General features: G+C 53.3%; 3 protein-coding genes across 5 annotated transcripts; all 3 read right to left on the bottom strand.

The window, feature by feature from the left end:
* Positions 1–66: 66 nt before the first annotated feature.
* Positions 67–16,235, bottom strand: lama1 (laminin, alpha 1). 2 transcript variants are annotated; one of them, XM_088363764.1, is made up of 65 exons: positions 16,027–16,235; positions 15,002–15,358; positions 14,020–14,190; positions 13,839–13,951; positions 13,708–13,759; positions 13,439–13,629; positions 13,188–13,367; positions 13,035–13,124; positions 12,853–12,970; positions 12,561–12,739; positions 12,420–12,501; positions 12,126–12,286; positions 11,927–12,067; positions 11,605–11,748; positions 11,446–11,541; positions 11,170–11,378; positions 10,969–11,080; positions 10,784–10,894; positions 10,585–10,712; positions 10,423–10,509; positions 10,144–10,355; positions 9,651–9,757; positions 9,403–9,583; positions 9,202–9,338; positions 8,907–9,140; positions 8,694–8,837; positions 8,438–8,620; positions 8,165–8,350; positions 7,964–8,091; positions 7,787–7,904; positions 7,574–7,714; positions 7,389–7,507; positions 7,222–7,311; positions 6,917–7,110; positions 6,707–6,849; positions 6,491–6,589; positions 6,305–6,416; positions 6,091–6,247; positions 5,814–6,015; positions 5,613–5,729; positions 5,376–5,539; positions 5,173–5,311; positions 4,998–5,100; positions 4,824–4,940; positions 4,571–4,750; positions 4,362–4,516; positions 4,145–4,288; positions 3,940–4,073; positions 3,721–3,868; positions 3,527–3,651; positions 3,315–3,465; positions 3,104–3,248; positions 2,890–3,031; positions 2,700–2,814; positions 2,468–2,620; positions 2,249–2,400; positions 1,982–2,176; positions 1,718–1,895; positions 1,542–1,648; positions 1,285–1,474; positions 1,063–1,212; positions 850–1,000; positions 645–778; positions 359–572; positions 67–280 (listed from the first exon to the last, which is right to left on the bottom strand). In XM_088363764.1, the coding sequence occupies exons 2-65, from the start codon at positions 15,165–15,167 to the stop codon at positions 126–128; spliced, it is 9,276 nt and encodes a 3,091-aa protein (XP_088219890.1). In that variant the 5' UTR covers positions 15,168–15,358; positions 16,027–16,235; the 3' UTR covers positions 67–125. The 2 variants fall into 2 exon arrangements, with proteins under 2 accessions (XP_088219890.1, XP_088219888.1); XM_088363762.1 differs by having other exon boundaries at positions 15,002–15,682.
* A 178-nt stretch (positions 16,236–16,413) lies between these two features.
* On the bottom strand, positions 16,414–17,707 carry otos (otospiralin). Its single transcript, XM_088363767.1, has 4 exons — positions 17,550–17,707; positions 17,370–17,435; positions 16,974–16,997; positions 16,414–16,787 (listed from the first exon to the last, which is right to left on the bottom strand). The coding sequence occupies exons 2-4, from the start codon at positions 17,425–17,427 to the stop codon at positions 16,600–16,602; spliced, it is 270 nt and encodes an 89-aa protein (XP_088219893.1). The 5' UTR covers positions 17,428–17,435; positions 17,550–17,707; the 3' UTR covers positions 16,414–16,599.
* A 146-nt stretch (positions 17,708–17,853) lies between these two features.
* On the bottom strand, positions 17,854–20,161 carry apodb (apolipoprotein Db). 2 transcript variants are annotated; one of them, XM_088363765.1, is made up of 5 exons: positions 19,998–20,161; positions 19,440–19,551; positions 19,255–19,376; positions 19,052–19,137; positions 17,854–18,361 (listed from the first exon to the last, which is right to left on the bottom strand). In XM_088363765.1, exons 1-5 carry the CDS (start codon positions 20,006–20,008, stop codon positions 18,129–18,131), a joined length of 564 nt encoding a protein of 187 aa, XP_088219891.1. In that variant the 5' UTR covers positions 20,009–20,161; the 3' UTR covers positions 17,854–18,128. The 2 variants fall into 2 exon arrangements, with proteins under 2 accessions (XP_088219891.1, XP_088219892.1); XM_088363766.1 differs by having other exon boundaries at positions 19,440–19,556; positions 19,998–20,146.
* Positions 20,162–20,324: the final 163 nt, after the last annotated feature.

A 20,324-nucleotide genomic window follows, 5' to 3' on the forward strand; every position in this document is an offset into this window, starting at 1 on the left:
GATTTGTCCGCGACGCACTCACCAAAAGAGCCATAGGTTCCCGACACCTGCTGTAAAGGGAAAGCAGACTTTTGCAGATCTTTATTTGCCAAAGGAAAGATAAACCGTGACCATTTGAAGTGCGGCTAGGCGGCAGGACACGAGCCTGGGGTGACCCCCAAGGAGAAGTGGGCCTGGCTCATGTCTAGAGGGCTGCTGACGTGCGACTTGATGAGATGAACGTTCTTCAGACAACCTCTGAAGCCCGTCTTGACGGACAGGCAATTCTGTTTCATTCCGTCTGCGACAGACCAAAAAAGTCTCATGGGGCATTTCCTCCTTGACCAGCCGAGATGCACTGTCAGCGTGTCAAGCTCACCTGGGTACCCGCCCACGAATACGGGATTATTGGTCTCGGCAGAGGTGGATTGTGGGTAGGGGTTGATGACGGAATTGTCGCGCCCGTCAACACTCAGGCTCAGGCTGTGTTTGGTCTTCCTGGCCAGCAGGCGGTGCCAGCGTCCGTCGCACAGCGCGGGGCCGCCAGAGGCGACCCGTACTCTGCCCGCTCCGTTATTCACGTTAAACACCACCTGAGAGTGATACAAAATACAAATAGTGCAAGAAGTTCAAGTGGCAGCTAGTATTTCACTTAGTACCCTTACCTGTCCTTTGATCATCTCCAGCCCAATGGCGTCAACCTTGGCGCTGCTGATACCAAGCAAGACGCCTTCCGATTGGCTGGTACGAAACTCCAGAGACACCGACATGTCAGAGCCCACCTTATATCCGTCCCGCACTGAACACACAATGTGGCACACGTGAATGATTTCCCGTCGGCTCGTTCACACTTTAATGAGCATGACTCACTCAGTATGGCGTAGCCGCTGCCGTTGAAGAAACTTCCCCCCTCCTCTTCAGTGAAACAGGAAGTGATGTCATGTTGTGAGGCCGGTTGAGAGAGATCCAGCGTGACGCCGTTCACAGTCACGGAGTGAAGACAACCACGGAGGCTTGTCACCTGACACGGGCATATTGACTTTCCGTTACGAGGCTTCTTCTTCAGGTGTCCTCGGCTCTTACATTTATTCTTGGGGTGATGTGCGCGGGAGGTAGTCCGCCCAGGTACAGTCTGCCGTGGACATTCAGCTGGTTCCCTCTGAGCGTTGTCGAGTCGGCAGCCGAGCCGTCCACGGAGACCGAAAGCTGGCGGCGACTGACATCGGCGGTGATCTGGGACGCGAGCAGCGTGGTCACGTGCGCGTCTACGTTTTCGATACGCCGCGTGAACTTGCTTTCACTCACCGTGTGCCACTTTCCGTCATTCACCGCAACGGAGGAGGTGACGGTGGCGACGCCCTTCCCGAGGTCCGCCGACATCAGCGCCCGCCCGGCTGCCAGCCGCAGGACGGCAAAGTTCAGCTGGTTGTCGTCGGTCAGGAGCAGCAGCAAACCGTTTTGAGCTCGAGTTCGAAGCGACAGGCGCACGGACACGCTGATGAGAACAGTACGTAAGCGCAGACCCCGACCCTGAAACCCCGGGCAAAGTGACACCAACTCACCGCTTGCGGACGGCGACTGGCCGGATGGTAAAAGCCATGTGACTCCGCGGCGATGAACCAAAGTGAGCTGCCGTGGGCAGGAATCGCAAGTCTGACTCGGGCGTACACTACGACACAGGTCATAGGTCAGGTCACCTGCACCATCCCAAGCGTCATGGTGTTTGCAGTGCAATTACCGTGAGGTGCAAAGGCGTCGGCTGGGCAGGCGGGACAGCGGCTGACAGGTGGGAAGGCTTCAGAGTAGCTTCGACATCCTCCTCTTCTGGAAGGACCGCCCCGCTGGTTTTCTCCTCCAGGAGGCAGCTGTCAAGCGCCGCGCCCTTGTACCTGACAGCCGACGACAGGTCGATGAACCTATCGGAGAGAGCCGATTCATCAAGTCGAATCCAATCATTCATCCGTGATGTATATTGAAGGTTGCGTGTGCGCATAAGACTGACTGGGTGCCGAGCACCAGGTGCTGTATGCAGCCTCTGAACATCTTGGATAGCTTCTGTAATCTGATTGGCAACTGCGACTCATCCCCCGAAGGAAGTCCTCCAATGAAAAAAGAGGCCGTGGCGAGCCCGGAGAACCCGCCCGGCAACAGCGAGGCCGATTTGACGTGGCCCTCATCGACTTGGATGGAAAGAGACCTGAGAGACGGTGGGACGTCAGATGGGTGAGGCCGCTGAGTTTCTCTTGCTGTTGCTAACCCTTACACTTACTTCCTATTAACGTTAACAATGACCGAGTGTTTTGACCCGTCGGTGAGGGATCCGCCTTCGGCCGCTGTGACAGCCACTCGCTGACCGTCCGCACCTATCTCCCCGAGCTCCGCCTCCAAAGACCCACGGAACAGGTAGACACACAGGAAGTGCTGCAGCGAATCGAGGGTCAGTCCTGCAAAGGTTTGAATAAACATCGGGCCTCGGGGAGAACCCTACCCGTCGCTGGGCGTGGTCATCGGTGAAGGCGGCTAACAAGATTCCCGATTGGTTGTTCGATTTGAAGGAGAAGAGAAACTCCGCCTCCTGAGCGAGTGGACGTGGAGCAATCTGGATGAAGCCCGCGCTCAACATGGACACACTCCGCACGGCCTGAAGCATAACATCCTCGAGTCAAGACGCGTCAACAAAAGGAACGAGGTCAGCATTTTCTGTGTGTGTGTGCGTGCACCTCAAGAATGCAGCCTTTCCTGACTCCATAGGCATCTCTCAGCAGGTCAAAGTTCAACCTTGCAATCTCGACGTTTTTGATGCAGCCGACGTAGGATCTGGAGACCACCTGTCGCCTGGCGAGGGCATTCACAAGGCGGTGATGTCACATCCTCTTGCAGGTGACCCGCCGACATCGGGCGGCTCCAAACCTGATTGGTCGGGAAGCGGGAAGTCCACCGATGTAGATGGGGTCGTGGTCAGAACGGTTGAGATCGGACGCAGTTCCCGGTGACTCCGCCTCCAACACTTCTTTCTCTGATGATTGGTCAGCTGCCATGATTGACATGTAACCTAAACACACACACACCAATCAGAAGTGTGAAATATGTCAAGGGGCAGTCGGTGGGGCGGGCCGGGGCTTACCTTTGCGCCGGTTTCTTTGCAGCGTGACCTTGTACCACACGCCGGTGTTGTACTTCCTACTGGAGGTTAGGACCAGAGGACCAGACCCGAGGTCAAAGGTCAGACGGACGCAGCCCTCCACCAGCTCAATGGACAGGAAGTCCCTCTGAAGTGGACAGGAAGACATTAAAGCCAAATTCACAACGAGTGTCTGCATGCGTGGCGGCCATACTGTGTTGTTGGAGGCCAGGTACAAGAGCAGTCCGCCTGGCGACAGCGTTTTGAACAATAAGACGATGGATGTGGATGTGGCTCGCAGAGACTTTTGGACCAAGGAGAATCCGGACCCGTCAAAGTGGAAAGCCGTCTCTTCCGCCTGCGGGCTGAAACGCCACTTTGCGTGAGCTTCCACACGCAAGTGTGCATGGGCGTGTGCGCGCACACCTGCTGAAGCAACCTCCACATCGTCCTTGTTGCCCAATGTAGTTCCACAGGCCGACGTTTTTCTCGTCCAGCGACGCTTCGCCCACGCAGCCCCTAAAGGTAGTCCACTGCAACGCGGCCGGCCTCTGCCATCACACGCGTGCTGTTAACGTACGAATGCACACTTGCGCGCACACGCCTGCTACGCGCGTTACCCGTGTGCCGTTCGCCAGCCCTCCGATATGGACCACCGTGGCGTTGTCAATGTGGAGAATCCGGGCCGGTCCAGGTGACGCCGCCGTCACCGTTTGCGATGGCGCCGCCTCCAGCTGATGCACCGACAGGAACCCACGAGAGCCCAGCCTACGAGACAGCAGCTGCGATTAGCGATGCAGCGCTCTCGTCATCACCGAAGAGCGGGCGCGATCTGGTACCGCGTGGCATTGATGATGGTCCATTTGTTGTTTGCGATGTCCAGTCCCGGATATTCCAGCCTGGTGCTGCCAGAGCCGACGTCCCAGAGCAGAGAAACTTTGCCATCGTGCATCTCCGCGGCGAGGAACTCCACCTGGATGCCCGTGGATAGCGACACGGCCTGAATGCCACCGTGCGTTCGAGCGTTTGTGTGTGCGTGCGTACCGTTGTCTCGCTGCCCAGATAGAAGAGCAGATTATTTGGTCTCTCGGTCTTCAAGGTCAGAATCAAGGTGTTAAAGTTGCTGGATTGACTTTGGGGTCGGTAGGAACGGACGCAGTCGCCATCTGCCTGCACCGCCACCTTAATCTGATGACATGACAGAAGCGCCGTCACATGACACCACGCGTCGCTCAATGGCGTCGAAAGCAAAAGGACGTACAGACGCCGCTTGTCTTCTGGCCTGCTCGATGAGCACTCGGATGTCTGACAGGTTCCTGCGTAGACTTTCTCCCAGCACGTTCAGCGGCTTTATTTTGTCACTCAAATGCTGCACGCGATGCTCCGCCTCCTCCAGTTTCCGCCGCGCCTCATCGGCTAAACGAGGACAAAGCGTCATCTCGACATCATCCACTGAGAGCTTCAACCAACCTGTGGCGTGTGTGCGCATCATCAGCCGATTGGTCTCTGCCACGCTTTGGTTGCTTTTGTCCACCACAGAAGAAGAATCCTGCAGCTGCTCTTTGAGGGCGTAGAGTTGCTGCAGCGCCTCCTGCAGGCTGGAGCGGGCAAGCGCGACCTGCGACCGGGTCTCCTGCGGCTGCTGCGACTCTGAGAAGTCCACATCGAATAGATATGCTGAAATATCGCGGTGTCACGGCAAGTCACACGTCCGCCGTCTCACCGTTAAAGAGACTCTGCAGCTCTCTGATTGGCTGACGGAGGAGGACACCGCTGTCGTGCAAACCTTTCCTCAGAATTCGTTGTCTCATGATCACGCCGGACACCATCAGACCGATATCTGGAGAGCAGACGCTCATTTTCCGACCCGTTTGCAAGGAAAGACGGGCAAACGCACCTTCAGCTGTCTTGTTGATCACTCGACTCTCACGAAGCACAGCGAAAATTCCGCTCATCCCGGCCCCGCCCTCCGCTGAGAGGAATTGCTGTGCTTGGTCGGTCTAACACATGCATTGATTGGGTCAGTGACATTTTTGACTCCTTGAAAACTAAGTCCATGGGTAAATTCTCACCATATTGACAGCAAGGCCGGCGGACTTCCAAGCATCCGAGGCAATTCGGCGAGCCTTGTTGACGCCGTTTGCGACATCGGCATCCAGCAGCACCAATCGGCTGCTGTTTTTAGAAGAGTTCCACACCGATGACAGAGCACTAACATGGGGAAGAAAAAAAAAACCTGAACCCTGAAGTAGAGGCAGGTGAGTCTCACAGTTACCTGTGTAAAGAGAGGACGTGGCTGTCAAGCAGCTGGGCGTGGCTCTCCGCTTGGTAGACTCTTTCCAGAGAATCGGTGCTCTTCAGTCCCATGACGAGATCCTCCACTTTTCGCCTCAGCAGAGGACGCCATTGATCCAGCTCGCCTCCCAGTGTGTCTGCTTGCTTCTCGCACGGCGGCAATGTGATGGTTAGCATTAGCTTCTCCAGAATATCGCTTAGCAAGAGGATGTCTTACGGCGGTGACGTTGGCGAACGCCTCCATCAGGTTGAGCACGTCATTTAGCAGGAGCTGGCTGGCTTCCATCACATCCTCCACGCACATGTGTGCAAAACTGACGTTCTGGTAGGCTGCCTGACATGGACACACACACACACACACACATGCACAAGACTTTTGACTGTGTATGTGTGTGTGTGAGTGTGTGTGTGTGTGTACCTGATAGCGGGCACGCAGAGTGTTTGTGTCGTTTATCACGAGGTGCGTTTGTTCGTTATCTTTTGCAGCATCTTGCAGGCGTGTTTGCAATTCTCCCAACTTTTGCGCCTGAGCGGTGAGGCTGGCGACGAGGAGGCGGAGCCTGTTGCCTGTGCCAGGAAGGAAGTGGCGTTGGAGCGACTCCAGGAGAGACTCTGACAAACTGAAGGAAAGGGTCAAAGGTGAAGCAGCATGGGGCTCTCTCAGTCACAGGGCGAGAGTGCGGCGCAAGATATACCTGAGCTCAAGATGTGCCAAGCTGGCGGCAGCGCTCAGATTGACAGCTCGCATGCTTTCCATCGCGGAGACCATCTGGTCCAGGAGGCGTGTCCGATCGGCCGTTTCGAGCCCCTCCTGGCCGGCCCGATTCAGTTGCTCCGCCTCCCCGGCGAGTGCTGCACCGGTCACAAGTCAGCGAGTTGGAGGAGGTTGCGATGACAAAGGTGGCTCACCTTCGATCCGGTCTTGAAAGCGCTCAATCTTTTCCATGATTTGACCCGCGAGTGACAAGCTGTCGTTGGCTGCCACGCCTGCTTGCTCCCACTCACGTGACACACTCGTGGCCTGCCAATCAGATCAAAAGTTTGGAGTCTTTCCCACGCTTCATTAGCAGAGATGGTCACGTAACCTAAGCATACCTGCTTTATCAAAATGCCGAGGTCAGAGGTCAGCTGCGTGGAGTCTTCTTCCACTGCGTCCAATGGCACCTCCAAAGACGTCCGTTCTGAAAATAACAGCTGACAGAAGCAGCACTTCAAAAACACTGAAAGGCAAGCCAATCTTTGTCCATCTATCTGTATCGGCGACATCCAAATAGCGAAGCGGAAAAAGCCTCGCCTTTTGTCTCGACCTACCTGCATGTCTTTGACCCGCTTATCGAGCACCGCCAGCTGGCGGTAAGACGTCACGGCGGCACTGCTGATGTTGATGGCTGGCCATTGCGCGAGCATTCGGTCCAAGTCGTCCAGGAGAGCGCCGGCGCAGCCGTCGTCACAGGCTAGAAGCAAACCCACCAGATGATGGCGACGTCTGCTTACGCGGTCGTGCGTTTTCGGGACACTCACACAAGCACTGGCCTCCCTCCAAGACGTGTCGCTCGTCACATTGCTCGCACGTTGGACCCTTGAACCCGGCTTTGCACCGGCACCGGCCGCTCAGCGACTCGCACAGCGGATGCAGGGACCCCCACGTGCTGCAGCCGCATGGGGTGCATGCCCCCCCCAGTAATGAGGGGTTGCCGTAGTAACCCAGAGAGCACCTGCATTGCGACGAGGAGATTCTTCAACTTCTGTATAATCAACGGGACTATACCAGTGGACCTGCTGGCTGGACGAGACCAGAAGTGGTCTCATCTCGGATCGGGACTTACCGCTCGCAGTAGCGCCCCTCATATCCCGTCAGACAGGAAGTGCAGTGAAAGTCTCCAAGCGTTCCCTCGGAAACACAGGTGGGACTGAAACTACACGAGGCGTCCGCTGTTATCTCCATCCGTGAATGAGCGATGAGCGGTTGACCCCACCGAAGCCAAAGGTTCACCTGTTGTCCACTCGGGGGCAAGCGCACGGTGAGCAGTCGTCGACGGCGCCGCTGACGTTCCCGTAATAGCCCGGGGAGCACAACTCACAGCTGCTCCCTTCGGTGTGATGCTGGCACTCCTGCGAGACAAAGGAGCCGATGAAATCCGCCCTCAGGTTGCTTGGACCGGCGTGGCACCCGCTCACCTGGCAGTGGCCGCTGTGTGTGTCGCAACTGCTGCTATGGTTGTTGCAGCGACACGCTACGCAGGGTCGCACAAAAGCAGATTTGCGGGCCTGTGGCGACAATTCTGACAGCGACTGGTGGAAGAAACCCGGCGCGCATTCCTACGGGCCGACAAAGATCAATAAAGGAGATTCCCCGCAGTTACCGTGGCGACAAAAGCACCTCAACTTTACCTGGCAGGACGTTCCGGCATAACCCAATGGACAGACACACGACTCAATCAGTCTGGCCGTGCCCGACTCGCCGACCTCCCGTTCTTCCCGTGCCGTTTCCATGGTGATGTTTGAGATCCTTGATGGGCTTTTCGTCAGTCACCTGATCGCAGCGCGCCGGTCGAGATGGCCACTCACCTGCTCTGTTGCAGTCGTGTCCCGTACGAAGCCTTGACCAGAATGTACTGCAAGTCGCCGAGCACCGAGAGGAAGTCGCTGTGACTGACGGCCTTGTCGGACACCGAGTTGAAATACCTCCACTTGTGCTGTGGATCACACACGTGGAAGAACGCTGTAGACACGTGGTCTGGTCCGGAGTGGCAGTAAGCTAGCCAGTACCTCTGTCAGCCTGATGTCATGCTGGGTCCTGATGCCGCTGTCAGGGGCGGGTATGTCGGTGTAGATGAGCAGCTTCCTCAAGGCTCCTCCCCTCATCAGCACTTGAGGCTCCTGATCGGCCAACCCTCTTACCTCCTCCGCATAGAAGGTCACGACATAGGACAGCACGCCGCCGTACGACAGCAGCTGAAAACACACGCATGTCAGCGTTCACATGTTGAGATGTCTCAAGGAGCGAACCTGAGGCAGAAGATAAGACGGCGTTGTGTTTACCTGCTGGCCTTCAAATTGGCGGGGCAGCTTCCAGTAAAGAGGAGCGCTCAGTCCGCTCCTGTTCAAGTGGCGGCTGTCCAGCACTATGTCCCCGCCCTGCTGGTAGACTCCGGTCGTGACACCTTCCAGGTTTGACTGGCTGACCAAGGGCAGCGGCAGAGCTGGAAGGCCGGCCGACGTAATCTATGGCAACACGCCCACATGTGAGGAAGCAAGCGCCTTTTGGATTGAGCCTTGACCTTTGTGGTCTACTCACGGGAGCTCTGGCGAGGCCGGCGTGCTCCTGGCATTCGCGACTGAGTCCAGAACAGAAGCACGGCGAGCAGCCGTCCGGATTTGCTGACGACAGCGCGAAGAAACCCGAAATGCACTCGTGGCAGCGTTGCCCCGAAACGGCCGCCTCAAAACACACAGGCACACGCTCAGTCCGCATGTTGTGATACCGTTTTCAGAAGCACACGCGCCTTACCTTGCACACACACTGGCCGCTGTTTTGGCAGTTGCACACGCCGAGCGTCTGATTGCACGAGTCCTCTTGGGTTCCGAGCGGGTCGCAGCCGCACGGCAAGCACGCTGGGTAATCGTAGTGACCGGGAGCGCATAGGTCACATGACCTGCCAGAGAATCCCTCTCTGCACAGACACTGGCCATCGGTCAGCTCGCACTGAGAGGCGGAGCTTCCCTCTGGGCTGCAGTTGCAAAGCTGAAAGGATGGAAGGGATCAGGATCATGTGCCGAGAGCGTGTGTATGCGCCCGTGGGTACCTTGCAGCCCGTGATGGGATGGTGACCCCAGTATCCCGCCTCGCAGGTGTCGCAGGTGTCGCCCTCTGTGTGTGGAGGGCAGATGCACTCCCCAGTTTGGTGGTGGCAGTTCCCGCCCGTGTGTTTGCACTTGCACGCTGGGCGAGGACAAAGAAGGCAGCGTGGGGCATAAGAAGACCGAGGCGAGTGAGCCACGCTTACCTTTGCAGCCGTTGGCATGGAAATCAAAGTAACCGCGGCTGCAGCGGTCACATTTATCTCCGTCGACGCCGAGCGCGCATCGGCAGCGGCCTTCCGCGTCACAGGACTCCTCCAAAGACCCCCTGGGGTCACAGCCGCAGGCCAGGCAGCCCTGGCCATCCTGCGGCGCAAAGAAGCCCGGCTGCAGCCGAGCGTCACGTTACTCGGAAGCCATTGATCGGAAAGCGCGCAAAGGAATCTTGTCCAACCTGGCAACGGTCGCACGCTCGTCCCGTCGCATTGTCTCGACATTGGCATTGGCCCGATGCGACATCGCAGACGCTTGACAAAGATCCGACGACGTGGCAAGCGCACTCTGTCAAGAGGGAACATCCGATAAGTGGTCTCTCAACTCTCAGGTTCTAAACTCAAAGCAGCCAGCGAGTTCAAGCCTCGTTCGTCTCCGCTGTTATTTTAGCCATGCCAATGTCTACGTGGGTGCTCCGGTGTTAATGTGCCACCCATTATTCAAATTAGCTGGCAACTGGATGGTTGGTCAAGAGAGCAGAAGATGATGGCAGAGCAAGCGAGGGAGGGGCGCTGGGGCGGACTTGTCAAGATTCTCTTCAATTGCGGCTCCCTCAAAATGTGTACTGTTTGCACTTGATGCCAGAAAAGAGCAACGCGTGACAGCATATCAAAGGGGTCAAAAGTCATCTGTAATCCGGATTCCGGGAGCTCAACATTCCTCCGGAATCACACCTCGGCAATTCTTTCGGTGCACGGCGTCGCCATAGAACCCGTCGGCGCAGATCTCACAGTGCCGCCCGGCCGTGTTGTTGCGGCAACGGAGGCACTCCCCGTTGACGGTGTCACAATGGCCCGCCTCCTCGGTGTCCACGTTGTCATTGCATTGGCAGCGTACGCAGGACCCGCCCACTACCTGCGGGTTGCCGTAGAAACCGTCGGAACACCTGGCGACGTGGAGACAAGGTGTCACGCTGCAGTCCCGCTTCAGCTGCACACATGCATTCTCCTTACTTGTGACACGTGCTCCCGGTGTAGCCTTCCTGACACTGGTCACACTTCACCAGTCCAAAAGCGTCCAGAGAGCATGTCAGACTGAAACTGCCACGCAAGGTAGATTTGGACTTTTGCTATTCTTCACGATTGGGCTCAAAGAGAGCAAGCGACGAGACCCACCTGTTGGACGCCTCCGTCAGGGGACACGCGCAACGCCGACAGTCATCCGCTGTGCCCTCGGTGGCATCGCCGTAGAAACCGGGGAGGCACTGGTCGCAGTGGGGACCCGTCGTATGATGGCGACAGCCCTGAGTGACAGATGGATGCCGCTTGTCTCGCGAGAAGAATACCAAGGAAACGGTCACGGAGTGCAACTCACCAGACACACGCCGGCGACATCGCAGTCGGAGGCGTGGTCATTGCATTCGCACGGCATACAGTTCCCTCCGAACAAAACTCCAGCCACCCTGAAAAAGCCCGGGAGGCACGACTGGGCGCGCAGAAAGACACTCACAAATCGAAGGCCCTCTTCCCAGTACGCAATCTAGCGAGTCATGAGCTCACCTCACAGGAAGTTCCGCTGTAGCCCCACGGACATTCGCACGTTTCCACGGCAACCGCCCGGACACCAGACACAGACCGAGAGTCGGCCACATCGAGGGACGCCGAGACGAGGCTGAGGAGAAGCGAGAGAGGGGAAAAGCGTTGACAGACAGGGTGGCCGCGCGCACGGGCGACGGGCCCTCGCGGCCGGCGAGTCCTCACCGCACATCTCCGCCCGCAGAGGCGTTGAGGTGAACCCTCAGCGATGTCACCTCAGCTAAGACGGACAGCAGGTCGTCCCGGCTCACCGGGTCGCCTGATTGCTGGTCTACAAATTGATTGGGGAGCATGCGGACGGCGATGGAGTGCTTGGCCGAGGGCGAGAGGACCAGGACGCGAGGCGAAGACAGCCGGAGCGCTCGCCCGTTGCCCTGCAGAGGGCGAGAAATTGCGTCACCCTGCTCCGCCCTCCCAGTCTCACTGCTGTATTTGAGCTACCTGAACGATGACGTTGGTGCTGGCCGGGACAAAGTTGTTGTCCAGTGAGCCGCCATAAGCGACAGAATAGTTCAGGAGACCGCCGTAGGACGACAGCTGAAAAAAGGTGACGTGGTGTCACGCCGTCCAGACGAGGACCGACGCGGGACGATTGGCTACCTTGTTGCCGAGGAAACTGTCGGGCGCCTCCCATTGCAGCTCTTGTGTTTGGCTGAAGGAGAGGTCGCCGGAGGCGGGAAGTTGGTGAGTCAGGTTGGTGTGGACAGAAGAGGAAGGATGGGGCCAAGCGCCCGCCGAAACCACCTGTTGACAAACAAGTTGTCGTGGCAGTAATCAAATGAGACTTTTAAGTAGGACTACTTTTTGTTTTTTCTGGAGTGTTGTTTTTTCAGGGTGGCTTGTTTTCTTTTTTTTGTCTTTTTATTCAATTTGGTGAACAAAAATACTTTGTGGGAATTATTTGGTCGACTAAAACTTGTACCTGCGCGGCCATCCAAGTGGAGCTTTCGCAGACGTCCGACACGCCGAAGCAAAAGCAGTCGGTGCAGCCCAGCGGGTTGGCAGCTTGCAGGTTGTAGAATCCCGATTTGCACAAGTCGCAGTGGAGCCCCGCCACATTGGCCTGAAGGGGAACAAAAGTTGAAAAAGGGGTCGGGCGCCACCTCGGCCATCCGACCTACTTTGCAAACGCAATCGTCGTCACACGGGTCTCCGTTCACGCTGCCCGCCGTGTTGCACTCGCAGCGAGCGCAAAGGGGAAAATCTCGGAATCCAAAGGCACAGTGGTCACACCTCCGACCCGCAAACCCCTCCTTACATGCACACTGGCCCGCGCTGGCGCCTGGAGCACATGCACACCGACACAAACGCGGTTAGTGGCTCCATTTCTGACATCAGGTGGGCCTCGCACCCGCAGAAATGATCAATGATGATCAATATTGGTGGCAAAAGCAGCAAGTCACCCGGCCAGGTACCGTCTCTGGTGCAGATGGAAGATCTTGCACCTCGCGGGTCACAATCACATTCCAGGCACGGCCACTCGGAATAAGGAGAAACCTAAAGTGGGAAATGTGAGTCGTGAGCGGCCGCAGGTTGGTGCGCCGCTCCGCACTTACCCGCTCGGGTCTGTAGTAACGCTCGGCGCAGGTCTCGCAGTTGACTCCGGCCGTGTTCTGCCGACACTCAACGCAGACTCCGCCCCCACGACGAACGCCGCCCATGTCCACGCTCAAACCGAGATCGGCGACCGTTTGATTGTAGACGCAGTCGCTTGCTTTGTTGTGACAGTTGCACTCTGATTGGCAGGTGCACAATGAAATTGTTAAATTGTTAACCGCAACCAACATGAAAGTCTGCAGATCAGGAAGACGCGACACGGAATGCAAAGTTGCACTGTTTTGTTCTTACTTTCACATGTGTTTCCCACAGAGATAGTTCCCGGTTGCCATGGTTGCTGGTGGTATCCGGGGCAACAGTGGTCGCAGCTCACTCCGCAAGTGTTGTGTTCGCACACACACTGGAGTTTCTGCACACACACGGGTTTCACTAAACTTCCCAGAGAGTCAGTGGCGACGAGAGCACGGTGTCACCTTGGTCACAGGATCCAGAGGACAGCTTCGGGCGTGTCCGTAGCAGATGCACATCCCCCCCACGGAGATGTCTTTGATGGAGTAATAATACTGCGGGAAAAAAAACACCAGTTGAAAAGAGTGTCCGTCATGCTCGGACGACGCTGGCCGTACTCGGCGGGTTACGATGGGGTCGATGTCTCGAGGGTCGTGCACGCTCAGAGTCATCAAGTCGGCGTTGAGCGTCCGGATTCGCTGGAAGCGAAGTCGGATGAAACGGGCCGAGGTGAAGTTCAAGAGTTCCGAGGTCAAATCATCCGCACCGGGTCGACTGTTGATCAGTGACGTGTGGATCTGAGAGAGACAAGAGATGGAGCTGCTCCGACTGAATAAGATGGGGCGGGGGAGTGGGCGGGCGGGTTCACCTCTCCGTGCTCCAACGGCTCCAGCCTGGAGTAGTAGGACGTGCAGATGACCTCCGTGTCACCTTTGTAGGTCGGCGCTCCAAGCCTGGGTGCCACGTTGTAACGAGACAAGCACTCCGAGTCGCTGATGGCGTAAAACTGCCACGGCTCAAAGGTGACGCCATCCACCGAGCGCTCCAGGATCCAGTTCCCTGCCGGAAAAGACAACGCTTGGACCTCCCGTCTCGCCATTTGACCCGAGTTTGTCGAGCAGAGAAAAATGCACTGACCCGGTCGGGGAGAGTTGGCTGCCTTGATGATGATGTAAGCCACTTGGAAGACCTGCAAAGAGCGGACGAGACTCAGGAATCGCGAACGAGGAGACGCGCCAAAGGTGATGTGCCCGTGGTCTGTGCCGCACCTGTTTCAAATCCAGCGTGATGGTGACCCAGTGGAATTGGCGCCCGTTCTTGATGCTCGGACTCTGCCACCATCGGTTGGTTCCGTCGATGGCGTTGGTGATGGGATGGCGTTCTGGACAAAGTGGCAAAAGGCAGCTCGTTTCCAAAGCGAGAACGGCGAGCTCTCGGCCGCTTCCGTACCTCCGAGCAGAAGGGAATTGCCATCGCACTTGGGGCAGTGAGGGTTCTTGATCAAGCGCCCGGGCACGTGCTCCACCAGTTTGCAGTAAACCTCCGCTCGTGGCTCCCCACAGGTGGCGTTGCTGCTGATCTTGGCATTGGTGGCCAGGTTCAAAATGGCCGGGAAAAGACCTGCAAGGCAAGATCGCAATCGTCCAGGTTCATCAGAGAAACTTGTGGCGATTGGAACAAAGTTCAACAGAAGCAATGAAATTTCACAAGGCCAATATTTTGAAAGGACTTTTTTGTCAAAGCCGAGACACAGCTGGGTCTTGCTTCTCCGGAGATAAAGTTTGAAAGATTCCCTTGCCTCAAGGTTTCTGCCTCCTTCTTGACATTGCAGGAAAAAGCGGAGCGCAGGTGCCAAAATAAGCTGATAAAACCCAGACGACACTCGACCGTCTTGTGGGCACAGCTGTGAAGGTGCGAGATCATCAACCGGGTGGGCTCACTCCCTCTTTCTCGCGCACACACACTGAGGAGCCTTGTGGGGGGGGTCAAACACACTTTTGTTTGGTGTGTTTGTGTGCGGGGGAGGGCGAGTGCTAACACTAATTGTCAGCCACACACAGATGCAGTGTGTGTTTCCCTGCAGGGGATAAATTGTGGTTCTGGAAAGGCGTAAAATGACTCTCACATGTTTGTTTGGATATTTCGAGTTGTGGCATTCGCGAGGTCGAGCGCAGGCGAGTGACCGTGAGAGCGCATCTCCGAGACTAAACGTGGAGCTGCACGTTTCTTGTCAAGGTTACAGGTGGTGAGACACTTTTTCAACTTTTGGCTCACGCACGCGGCAATTAAGCTCTTTCTTTGGTCCTCCATGCGCCGCATTTAAAGCGTGTCGGCGATCCGGTCAAGACGGACTTCGATATCGACGGCGCTAACGTTTTGCGAGCTCTTGATGCCATTTCTGAGTTTCAATGACAATGAGAAAGAGTCTCACCTCGCTGCTGGGAAGCCGTTTGCTGCATCAGCAGCATCAACACGAGCAGGTTCATCGGGAAAGTCACGCCGACTTGAGTCAGAGTCAGAGTGGAATGCGCGCCGGCCGGCCCCGCTTCAAGAATGTGTTGCTGCGGGCTCTGGGCCGCATCCCAATGTGATTTCATTCATTCTCTTGCCGCGGGGGGAGGGGAGGACCGTACCACTCCCCGGGGGAAAAGGGGCCGGCTCTTCATTTCCGAACAAATCTGCACTCGACCCGCATTTCATCACCTTTGCATATTTAAGACGGACTCTTGCATGTCATTGTTGAATGCATGTCTTTGTTGCCTTGACTTGCTTGTCCAAGAAATCATTTCTGTATATGAAACACACAAAGCAGGAAAAAAAAAAAACATTTGATGGAGTTAATGAGATGACAACTACTATTGTTACTCAGATTTACTCAAGTCATTCGTTTTGCTTTTGTGACATGCACTTTGTTTCGGCTACATTCTCCAAGTGAGTGCAGATTCATGTCTGAGAAAGTGTGGTGGTGGTCTTTGTGGGATGAGGGTGGGGGTCCTCTGGCCTGGCAAGCTAGACCCACTAAGCATTGAGTTCCTCTCCTCCATTCAACTCCAACTATTTTGTGGGGGTTGGGTGCCTGGTTTTACTTGGAGGTGATGAACAGCGGCGCCCCCTAGTGGTAGCAGGCAAACTTTAAAATACAAATCCAAACTGCAATGAAAATGTACACATATGTGAACAAATATAAAATGCCGCACGGTATGATAAGTGTTCCCACTGATAGTAAAATTGTGTAAAGCGTAATTGTTTGGCGTTGTTGTCCCTAATTAATGTCCGTGATTGTTCAAGTGCCAATTACGTTTAGAGCAGCATTTTGAATATAATGAAAAAGACTGGCTGTGGTAACTAAAAAAAAAAAATCGGCAAATGTTTCATTCTTATATATTTGGACACACAATGTCGACAGATATCAGTTAAACCCTGTCAAATGTTTTTTGTCTCGAAAATGGTGCTTACCTCCTTTCCCACTGCTGACCCCGCATTCGAGGCGATCGTCAACAACAAAGATGGCTGATTTGTTGTTCTCATTTATCAAAACAAATTTCCTCCAACAAACCTTCACAATTTTCTTAATTTATGTAAATCAAGAAATATTGTATCTTCAAAGCATTTCATTAATTTCACCGAATAACTTTAGGCAGGTGGATAACGGCATGTCTTCTCGCAGTCAGTACAAATCACGCGATGTTATGTTAAGTTATTTTAGTAACTAAATTTATGTAACAATGAATAAATAAAGCTATGCATATGTTTAAAATTATAAATTATTTTTATTCCTTTCAAAATTAATGTTAAACTAACATTTAATTAACATTCATAACAGAATAATCATTTTTCAAGTCAAAAGCGTTGAAACACTGTGGCTTTATTTCAAATTCATTGCATGAAAGCGTCATACGAACCTAAAAATTATGATGCTATAACTAAAATATAATCTACATCTCTCTTACAAGTATGGCTATAGCAGAATGACAAGTATTTTTTTTTTATTTTTTCACTTCCAGTGACTTCCCAGTCGTTCTTGCCACCTCAGTGCTCGTGTCCGTTGGGGCTGTCGTAGCCCAGCGTGTCCCCCAGGTGCTGGTGGGCAAAGAAGGCCCGGGCCATCTCGTTGATGTGGTTGTAGGCCCCAATGGACTTGAAGTACTCCACATAGTTCCAGAAGTCCGAGGTGGAGTACGGCCAGTAGGGGACGGCGGGTGGTTCATCGTACGGCACTGGAGACCGAGAAGGCCACATTAGCCCATTTCTTTACTATTTTGAAAAAAACCAAATCAATAGCTTCAATCACTACTTAAGTTTGTTGTTGATTTATTTTTGAAAGTCTTGCCCAACTTCATTCCTAAAAATATTATGATGTGTTGATTTCAAAAAGTGATAGAAGAGTTTAATTTGTGCTTTACCTCCCTCAGGGATGACCCTGGCCTCTGTGGAGCAGGAAGGAGTGAGCGAGAGAGACAGACAGAGAGAGAGAGAGGAGAAAAAAAAAACACTCAGCAAGCATTCCGAGTACGGCCATACACAAAGACGGGATTCAGCTCGGACAGACTTTTAGCCAACCTGTGAGCTTCTCCAAACAAATAATCTTGCCGCAAGACACACACACACACACACACTGAAAGTGGAGGAATTCAGCACACTGCAGACAGATGCGTCTTTGTACACGCAATGCAAAAAAACACACAAAAAAACATATGCAGCATTATGATAGACAACTATCAAACGTCGAGTATTATTGCACCTCTGAATACATTTTTGAGAAAATCACAAAGCAAAGTAAGTTTCAAAATTGTCCTTACCGCTGAGGTGGAAAACAAAGACACAAAGTAAAACAGTGAGGCAAAGCAAAGTCTTCATGTCGCTGCCTTAAAATGAAGACAAACACAGGAAAAGTCAGACCAAATTTCATTTCAGCATTTAAGGCGAGTAGAATATGTCCACACTTCAGGAAAAGTATCAACATGATTTTTCTGATGTACCTGTTGGGAGTGTTGCTGTTGATCTGCTGCTTGGGATTGGTCTTCTGCTGCAGCCTTAGCGACCGAGGGGAGAACAACCCCCCCTTACACACACACACACATGCACATACACTACCTCTCATGCACACACACACACACCTGCACATGCCCACTTGTGAAAAAGGATGTAGTGCATCCACAGTAAAGTCCTTTTTGATTGGTTCAAGTGTCAAATCATTTAACCAATCAACATGCTACTTCACGACCTCAACTAATAAAGGTCAACCTCACGATCTCTATCATCTTCCATAAAAAGTCAAACATATATTTCTCATAACAGTCTTTATTCTAATCACAAGTAAAACAAATATGATTAGAAACATTATGATTCAATGATTATTTGATTTCCCCCTTTTTGTCAATCAGCAGCTGAATGCATTTTAAATATACTAGCAGATAGCAGATAGCTTATCGTTAGCGTGTCATGGCCGACCAACAGCAAACGTGCATTCTTCATATTCGGAAAGAATGGGTACATGTAATCCCATGGCGAAAAGCCTTCTCAGCTCACTGATTAAGCTAGCATGTAGCGACGAGGCGCTAGTCGTCCTTGCAACCCGTCTGATCGGTGGCGGTCATGCGAAAGAGGTCCACACCCTCAGCTAAGAGCAAGTCCTGAGCGTAGCGTACGGTCTCCGAGGGCAAGAAGCGCGAACGGCCCAGGATCCAAGCGTACTCCACGTGGAATACGCGCAGGATGTCGGTGCACGAGTAGACCACGGCCACGCTGCTGTAGTCTGTGCTCAGGATCCAGTACGGACTGTAGGGGGTGACTGCAAACAGAGGTTGACACCAGCATGAGCATTAAACCGATTCAGTAACCCGGTCGGGGGCTAGCGCCTCAGTCCGAAAAGCTAAAATTTCAATCACCATCACAGTGGTAACCCCATGAGTGCAAAAAAAGTTTTCTTTCTCCTCCCGTCCATCTAAGCCACCGTGTCAAACTCAAGGCCCGGGGGCCAGATACGGCCCGCCACATTATTTTATTAGGCCCGTAAAGACAAATTTTGCATTGTGTCATGACTAAAATTACAAATTGTCTTCACTTTTTTTAAAAATAGAGAAATTTCTAGCAATTTCTTATTACCATTCATCTTTTTAAACTATTTGAACAGTTTTTACGAGTCTTTGCTTTCAAAACTAGTTATTCATTAATTTTTCATGGAAGCTGTACTGTAAATAATATAAGGTGTTGACAGTCATAATGGCCCTCCGAGGGTAACTATGACTACAATGCGGCAAAACACTGAAAATCCAAACTCTCCCTATCATAAGGCCAGCGTGAAAGAATGTAATGATGTCCGCGTGGGATTCACTTAAGCGAGCAGCCGCTGAGGGACTCGCGGGCCCGATTACGCCTCGCCAAGCTTTGTCAAAGCTGCCGATTGTTTGCCTCCATTGTCTTTCGTCATGGCTATAATGATTGACGTTGCTCGGGTGTGTAACCTTGAGAAAGGACTTACAGTAGGAGAAGCTGACTCCAATTTGGGCCGCTTCTCTCAAGTCGGGCACCACCGCTGTCCCCTCCGCTTTGCGTACCTTGTCTTTACTACAAACACACAAAAGTGATTCCTCATTGGATGAGCGTAACATCGCACACCCGAAGATTTGCCGAGTTGACTCCATGGAAACCTTTGGACAGGTATTTCGTAAAGTCTGGACTCACTAGAACTGCGAGTTGAGCACTCGGATGGTTCCGTCTGGTCGTATGGAGTAGTTGGCCTCGATGCACTTGCCCCTCTCGAAGCTGGCGGGCAGCTTGGCGATCTCGTACCACCTGCCCAAATACTGAGGAGGACAAGAGCGGGTTTAACAACGGCCGGGGGAGGAACGTGACCTCATCTGGCTTACCTGCTGGAGGTTGAAGTTGGGCTGCACCTTGGGAGTGGGGCAGGGCCCCCAGCGGTATGTCTGCGCCGAGGTCAGAAGCGGCCACAACGCCAGGGCACACAACGCCAACATGCTTCTCTCCAAAGGTACAGAAAATGAGACGGGTAGAAAGCGGCTGCCCTTTCACACCAAAAGGATCGGGTGGAACGTTGCCAACCTGCTTTAAACTTCACATAACTTCTTATCGCATATTTAGAAATCTGAGATAGCGCATTGTATTTCGCAAACAACAATGCGTGCTCATCCGACAACTAGTTGAGCAGGTTGAGCAAGTTGTGTTCCACCGTTCAATAACACAATTTGTTGTTCACAAAACTACAGTATTTACAATCAAGACTTTTTTCACGACCTCTATTATATATATATATATATATTCTCTTCAGTATTTTCAAGCTCTGATTTTAATTACGTACATGTGTTTGCATTTGTTTCAAAGTTTTGAAAATGTGCAGACACACTGTTACACAATTAATATAGCTTTTCAAAAAAACATCAGCGCAGCGGGTGAGAGGAACTTACCTTGATGACATCAGCGGACCCTCCAGCCTGAACGCTTTCTCCTCTTCCGAATGGTGGTGACTTAAGTTACTTAACTTAAGCGATTGCCTGGAAGAGACGTCACATCAATAGTCGACGCTGATTGGACGTCCGGAGGAGCGTCTCCTTCGGTTCGCCGGCACGTGCGCGCTGATAGTAGCAAATGGAATTTATTGGAGGTCGATGCAAACAAAGACAATACGTAATACACAAGTGTCATTCCCGTGTCTGCCACTAGGTGTCAGTAAAATTCCGTTTTGAGAAATAAACGAGTTTATATTTATTATATAGATTATATACACACTATTT

The sequence above is a fragment of the Syngnathus floridae genome, chromosome 20, assembly GCF_059516105.1.
Source record: "Syngnathus floridae isolate MCC-2025c chromosome 20, RoL_Sflo_1.0, whole genome shotgun sequence".
Lineage (NCBI taxonomy): Eukaryota > Metazoa > Chordata > Actinopteri > Syngnathiformes > Syngnathidae > Syngnathus > Syngnathus floridae.